This window comes from Cebus imitator, unplaced genomic scaffold (genome assembly GCF_001604975.1).
Source record: "Cebus imitator isolate Cc_AM_T3 unplaced genomic scaffold, Cebus_imitator-1.0 Scaffold34, whole genome shotgun sequence".
Lineage (NCBI taxonomy): Eukaryota > Metazoa > Chordata > Mammalia > Primates > Cebidae > Cebus > Cebus imitator.
The window spans coordinates 10,064,482-10,072,282 of NW_016107349.1; the positions used below are offsets into that span (position 1 = coordinate 10,064,482).

Genomic DNA, 7,801 nt, shown 5'->3' on the forward strand with positions numbered 1-7,801 from the left:
ACCAGGCATCAATAGGAGAGATGGATGTTGAAATATAGCAGAGATCAAGTGACAAGACTTGACTACTGAGCTGGCTGGGGATGAGTGAGGGAGATGGGAAGGCTTCTCCGTTGGGTTTCAGAATGGTGTCTTCAACCAGGACAGAACACATGTGAAGGTGCACCTAAAGGAAGATGCTAAGTTCAGTGTTAGATATCTGTAGGACAACCATGTAAAATTATGCGTAACAGTGGGACTGCAGGGGAACACAGAGGGAAACAGATGCACACACCCTCAAACACAAGCATATGTGTTATTATGTACACAACTCCATACACTTACAAACGCATGCATTATTGACAAAGTATGAAATTTGATGCTGTGTTTAAATTCCTGCATATTCCAAATGAAGGCTATGCAAATGAGAAAAAAATCCATGATTATTTTCACAATAAGAAAGACAAAAGTAACGTGACTCTCATCTTCCACTGTCTCTCTAGCCCCACTTCCCCTTTCTAAGGTAGAAGGATACTCCCTGATTCTGTCAGTTCCTATGTTCCCTCTCTCAGGGGAATACAAGAAATAGGCAAAATGTAGATAAAACTAAAGTAAGCAGAAAAGTTACGTTTATCTACATAATGGGCAGCTAAGAGAAAGCAGGGAGAGGATTAGAAAGACTGCTTGGAGCACTCAGCATTTGGGGAGGTTGGAAGTTGCAAGTGGAAAAGAGGGAGAATCGCAGAGATGGCTGTCAACGAGGGGTGGAGGATTGAGAGAGTCAGTCATAGGGGCAAAAGAGATGAACAGGGGCTGGACGTGGTGGCTCATACCTGTAATCCCAGCACTTTGGGAGGCTCAGCAGGTCACTTGAGGTCAAGAGCTCAAGACCAGCCTAGCCAACATGGTGAACCCTCATCTCTACTATAAATACAAAAAATTAGCCGGGTGTGGTGGTGGGTGCCTGTAATTCCAGGTACTTGAGAGGCTGAGGCAGGAGAATCACTTGAACCCAGGAGGCAGAGGTTGCAGTGAGCTGAGATCATGCCACTGCACTCCAGCCTGGGCAATGAGACTCTGTCTTATGTGAGAGAGAGAGAGAGAGAGAGAGAGAGAGAGAGAGAGAGAGAGAGAGAGCGCGAGTGCGAGCAGGAGAGCACGAGCGAGCGCGAGAGGGAGAGGGAGAGGGAGAGGGGGGGAGAGAGAGAGAGAGAGAGAGGAACAGAGTTGCTGTGCATTATCCTCCATTAGCATGTCCTCCTCCAGAACTAAAGTCTTAAGTTTCAGTCATCAGCCTGTATTTCTTTGCATATGTCACCATCTCAGGAACCCCATACATTCTCAGGTTATACACAGATTGCCTAAACCTTCCACATGATGCTGGCCTGGCATTGCTTTCAGCATGTGTGAAGGGATAGTCATCTTGCCCCATCCTATCGTGTGACTTCATGTCTCATGTACACTACATGCCCGATTTGTTAATAGAGGTCGACAGTGTTAAGACTTCCTTTCTTTTTTAGATGGAGTTTCACTCTTATTGCCCTGGCTGGAGTGCCATGGTGCGATCTCAGCTCACTGCAACCTCCACCTCCCAGGTTCAAGAAATTCTCCTGCCTCAGCCTCCCGAGTAGCTGGGATTACAGGCAAGCACCACCACGCCTGACTAATTTTTTGTATTTTTAGTAGAGATGGGGTTTCACCATGTTGGCCAGGCTGGTTTCAAACTCCTGACCTCAGGTGATCCACTTGCCTTGGCCTCCCAAAGTGCTGGGATTACAGGCATGAGTCACCGTGCCCTGCCAGACAGTGCTAAGACTTTCTATTACTGTGTTCTAGTGAGGATGAAAGGGAAGAAGTGTACCTGTTGTGTGTTCATAAGGGAAATATTTCTAGTATTTCACAACTAAAATGCCTAAATTAATCTGGAGCAGGAAAAAAATCCATCTCTCCAGTTCAGCAAGATGCAGCATTTTGAGCACTTGTTAATGGAATTTTCAGAAACAGAAGGGATGCTTGCCATTTTTCTGATGTCCTGGAGGATGTAACAAATGATGAACTTTTATCAACCAGCTTCAAGATGAGGAATTTAAGACACTTGGTATCATCACAATTCACAGGTCATCAAAAAAGACAGGTTTAGATGACTCATTACACACACAAATACTCCCAGCTGTGAGGGTTAATTTCAGAAGCTGAATAATAACTGACATATTTGTGCAAATGTATATGTCAACCTCCCAGTTCCAAATGTCATCCCAGTTTTTAGAACAATAAAGTTCTTACCAGTTATAAATTTTGCCTAATTAAATATTTTATATTTTCACGATTGTCCTAGTTCTTTGACAGTCGGGGCCATTGTCTTAAGTTGTTGACAACCGCCTCATAAGGGGTATTCAAAATTACTTTCAAGTAAAATATTTATAAAGTTCACATCATGCTTATAAATTACTGCGTTGCCCCCAGTCCGCCTGCACAAGCCCTTGAGGCGCAATTTGGTCATCGCAGAATTTGGTTCCTATCGGCTTCCGTAGCGTCCCTAACGACTTCCGCTTCTGGCGGGCCACAAAGGTGGAAGAACTTCCGGCAGCGGCAGCTCCAGTGGCCAAGGCAAGATGGTGAGTGACTAAGGGTTTCTTTCCACTGGTGGTCGTGGTGCGATGGGGTCCCAGCGGCCTGAGGCGAGAGAACTAGGCGGCTGTCCGAGAAACTCGGACTGCTCTCTTCTTCTGCCGGCCTGGTCTTCTCGGCGCGTGGATGCTCCCGGAGAGAGCTCCCTGATGCTCAGGTCCACCGCGGGCCGGGGCCGACCTGCGGGCCTTGCCCGGGGGTCCTGGGTCCGGGGCTTGGCGCAGAGAGAGGGTTCCCCGCGTGGTCCTGTGAGGCGGCAGGACGAGTCAGGTCGCTGGCTTTGCTGCTCCTCGGACCCAGGGCTTTGCTGCTCCTCGGACCCAGGGCTTTGCTGCTCCGCGGACCAGGGCTTTGCTGCTCCGCGGACCAGGGCTTTGCTGCTCCGCGGACCAGGGCTTTGCTGATCGGCGCTGGGAATTTCCGGGGCGCTTCCTCGAGTCACCGGGACAAGTCGGGCAGGTGAAGGGTGCTGGAGAAGAGGATGGGATTCATTCCACCTGAAGAGGGGAGAGCGGAGTCGTGGAAGGCCTTTCGAGCTGGGGGCATTTGGAGGAGGCCTTAGTGACGCTTGTTATGATAGGCGGAGCACAGACAGAAAGGGCCCGTGATGCAGTAGTAAAAATAAAAACAGCTAGCATTTATTCATCAATTCACTAAACAAGCATTTACTTAGCACTTGATGTTTTGTTATTGGTTTAACTTTTGACTAGCTTCTGTTCTAGACACTGAGGATACAGGGAGTGAGCAGGATTGATGAAGTCCCTGCCTTCATGGTGCTTGCATTCTAGAGCAGGAGGCAGACAATAATCAGAAATATTTAATATGATGTCAGGTGTTGAGTAGTCATCGTTGTATGGTTATTGTATAGAAAGGGATAGCATGGAGGGGTTACTGTTTTTGATAGTGTCCATGAAGGTTGCTCTGAGGAGGTGAAATTTGAGCAGACTGAAATTGAAGGAGTAACCTTTGCAGATGTCTGAGGGAAACGTGGTCCAGGCGGAAGATACAGCAAGTGCAAAGGACCTGGGATGGGAATGTTCAACCTGTTATCATGAACAGCAAGAAGGCCAGATCTCATAGAGGTGTTATAAGGGTTTCAGGGTAGTATTCTAAGCATGTGCCAAGTATTTTTCCAGCATTTTCTCATTTATTACAACAGTTCCCTCGAGGTAATTACTATTGTCCTCATTTTGATAAGGAAGAAATTCGGGAACACAGTAAGTGGCTGTGCTGGATCACAGACCCCATCAGTTTCTTCTAGGGCAGTAGAGAAACGCCCAGGTTGTGGCAACCAGCAAACCCGAGTTTTGATTCGTGGCTCTGTCTCTTACAGGCTGTGTGACAACAGGCAAGTCATTTAACCTCTCTGGACCTTGGTCTTCTTATCTGCAAATGAGGGCGTAATGATAGTACCAATGTCATGGTGTTTGTGAGAATTAAGTGGGATAATACTTGGAGAACGTTTAGGACACTGCTTGGCATATAGGAGGGGCTCAGTAATTGGTGTACTTGTTATTTGAGATTGAGAAACATGTAAAATGCCTAATAGATGAAGAACTGTTGGTGTATTAATTTAGAGGAGCCTGTGTGGAGCTGATTTGAGGAAGCTAAGTGGGCCCTTCTAATTAGTAAGTTTATTTATCTTCATATTTGAAATGTCACTATTTCTGAGACATTGCAGTGTTACGCATTGCGCTGTAACTGAAGGGTCTCTCAAAATCAGGAATCCTACTGAGTTTATTAATACAGTAAGTTCTTCACACCTTAATGATTGTGCCATTGCACTCCAGCCTGGGCAACAAGAGTGAAGCACCTCTTTTAAGGTGATACAGCTTTTCAGATTGAGAAGACCTGCACGAAAGCCCCCAGGCTTTAGGGGTAGGAATTAAAGTGCTATTGGAAGGAAAGTCTTCTGGATCTTGGTGTTATCTAAGTAAGGGGTAAATGGTTGATGATTTTTGAGTGTGTAAAATGACTTAGCTTTTATAGCTATGTATTTTATGGAATATATTCTTGATGGCTTCAGTCTGGTAGTTTTCTATCAAAAAATGTGAAGCGGCCAGGCTTGGTGGCTCACACATGTAATCCCAGCACTTTGGGAGGCCGAGGTGGACGGATTGCCTGAGGTTGGGAGTTCAAGACCAGCCCGACCAACATGGAGAAACCCTGTCTCTACTAAAAATACAAAATTAGGCATGGTGGCGCTTGCCTGTAATCCCAGCTACTCGGGAGGCTGAGGCAGGAGAATTGCTTGAACCCGGGAGGCGGAGGTTGTAGTGAGCCGAGATCGTGCCATGGCACTCCAGCCTGGGTAACTAGAGTGAAGCTCCTTATTTTCCCCTCAAGAGGGGGTGATCTTAAGACTCTCGGCCTCTTTGGTTATATCTACTTCTCAGTAGAGTTGTTCTTGATTCTAAGATGCAATCAATTGCCAGGTGCACCAGTAATCTAAACGTCTTTCCAGGGAAAAAGAAATTCTGTGACACTAAATGCACACATTGATTGCAAGTATTACATCTTGGGTTCAGAAATGTTAAAATGAGGGGGAAATGTTCATGTTATAGACTCACAGGACAGTATGAAGGCGTTCTTTTGAAATGATCATATTCTGAATTTACATCTGTGTCTGATTTTTCTCCCCAAGGGTCAAAGTCAGAGTGGTGGTCATGGTCCTGGAGGTGGCAAGAAGGATGACAAGGTAAATAAGCCACATTTGTACTGTGATGGAAGCTACGTGTGGGAAATATCATAGGTCTCGGCCGAGAACTTCTGTGGGGATTCATGAATTTTAAAAAGCAGAATGATCCAGTCGTTTTTAAACTAGCCTGTCGTACAGATAACAATAAATATGCTTTTCATGCTTAGAAAAGGTTATTGACCTAACCATCACATAGATATTTATGAGTTATTTAAGTATGTAAAAGCAATGACATTACAGAAGTGTTAAATTGCCTATAATTTTGGTGTCCTGAGGTGTGAAGTTCAGGTTACATAAACTTTTGGAATACAACTTCTTAATCCTCTATACCTTATTGGAATAATACAACTCATTGTCACTTAATGTGTATGGTAAAAAGATTACATTTACTTATTATAATCATATTTACTTATTACAATTCCAGGAATGTGAAACAAGTCAGGTTTTTAATAACATCCTAAAAGATGAGGAAAATTGTGGCACCTGAAAATACATGATGGTGGTACAGAAATAAATTTGTGTTTTAATGTGATTTTCATGTGATTTTTTTTTCTGCTGTTCTAAAATCTCAAGGACAAGAAAAAGAAATATGAACCTCCTGTACCAACTAGAGTGGGGAAAAAGAAGAAGAAAACAAAGGGACCAGATGCTGCCAGCAAATTGCCACTGGGTAATGACATGGCTCCTCCTTGCCATCTTTCCAGTTCTTAGGAGGAACCATCTCTGTGCATGTAGCTTAGAGCATGGAAGGGGAAACAAGAAGTAGAAGGGCAACTGAAGCTCTGGCTTTGTGAATCAGTTCCACCTAACTCTTGAGTGTGGCATTCCTCTAGGTTGACATGCAGGTTAACTTTTGTTTTAAAATACGGTATTATATGACTGTGTCTCACTTTAAGAAATGCCACTGTTTTTCTCTAACTGGCTCTTCTAGTGGATTAAAAGTATAGTTTTAACCCGGGGGGCTAAGGCGGGAGAATCGCTTGAACCCAGGAGGCAGAGGTTGCAGTGGGCCAAGATTGTGCCACTGCCCTCCAGCCTGGGTGACAGAGGGGGACTGCCGCAAAATAAAATAAAAAATAAATAAATAAAAGTATAGTTTTAAATTACAGAACCCAGGTTGAACATTATTAACTCAAGTTCATATTTATTTCATGAAATGAAATGCCACTGTATTGAAATTCAGATCATGCAATGCCTGAAGTTATAATAAAATTTTTCAATGGCTTCCTGCTGAACATAGAATAAAATTCAAACCAGGTAACCTGACCCAGCACACCTCTGACCTGAGCCCTGCCATTCCCCCTTGCTCATTGATCACACTGCCTGCCTTATGTTTTTTTGACTTTTGTATGTATTAGGGCCTTTGCCCTTACTCATCCCCCTGCTTAAAATGTTCTTTCTTCTCATGGCTGCCTGCTTCTCATCATCCCTCAGGCTTCAGCTCAAATACCTCCCCAAACCCTCATCTAAATATGCTCCTCCCTGCTTCGAAGGAAAAAGAAGTAATTTAAACCACTTTTTAAAATGTTGTTCAGTTAATTGAAGGGTATCAGATAGTAAAACCAGCCATTAGTCTACCATAATGAATCAGTATGGTATTGGTACAGAAAGAGACAGGCCACCAGAACAAAGTAGGAAGTTCAAAAACAGTCATGTTACATGGATATTTAATATACACTGAATGTACCACTTCAGGTCTGTGGGGAATAGGATGAGTTATTTAATATAAGGGACATGTCAAAAATTTTTGTCCAAAGAAAATGAAATTAGATTCTCAGGTCTTGCCAAATGGATTACAGGTATACATGTGAAAATAAATAAATGAAAATTCAGAAATTTACGTTAGGGAAGAAGAATGTTTTTGAAGTGGAAAAACCCAGAAACTATAAGAGAAAAGGTGGACAGATTTGTCTCTAAAAATGATATTGGCCTGAGACTTAGAAACAAAGCCAAAAGAAATAATATGTGGAAAAAATATTTGCCATATATGTGATAAAGAGTTAATATTCTTGATATTTTAGAATTCTACAAATAGATGGGCATGTATACAGCCAGCATGCAACAGTGTATACTGACTGAGCAACATGTAGCTTTTTATTAGTACCTATAGGAAAAAATAAACCAGACCTGGGTATCTCTTTTCTTCTTTAAATATACAAACTATTCAGTGTATGTGATTTGGGGCTAGCTCTTTGGTTATAAGCCCCTTCCGCATTTTCAAAGACTTGATTATATAACAGCCAAACTCCCCTTTCCATTTGGCACCTGCTTACTTAGGATTACCGAACTGAATTTTTCTGAAGTTCTCTCCAACAAAAACAAGCTTATTTTAAAATCTTAGTATTTTTTCCTTACTTGCAAACCTCAGGCTCCACATATAATAAAACTTTATATTTTAATTTCAGTGACACCTCACACTCAGTGCCGGCTAAAATTACTGAAATTAGAGAGAATTAAAGACTACCTTCTCATGGAGGAAGAATTCATTAGAAATCAGGA

The 7,801-nt window shown here is 43.1% G+C and overlaps 1 protein-coding gene across 1 annotated transcript in view; it reads left to right on the forward strand.

The window, feature by feature from the left end:
- Positions 1-2,490: 2,490 nt before the first annotated feature.
- Positions 2,491-7,801, forward strand: part of PSMC1 (proteasome 26S subunit, ATPase 1) — a 12,387-nt gene continuing 7,076 nt past the window's right edge. Inside the window, exons 1-4 of the mRNA XM_017524563.2 lie at positions 2,491-2,591; positions 5,249-5,302; positions 5,876-5,972; positions 7,708-7,800. Of these exons, the coding sequence (XP_017380052.1) occupies positions 2,589-2,591; positions 5,249-5,302; positions 5,876-5,972; positions 7,708-7,800 (247 nt within the window). The 5' untranslated portion in view covers positions 2,491-2,588. The remainder of the gene's footprint in view (positions 2,592-5,248; positions 5,303-5,875; positions 5,973-7,707; position 7,801) is intronic.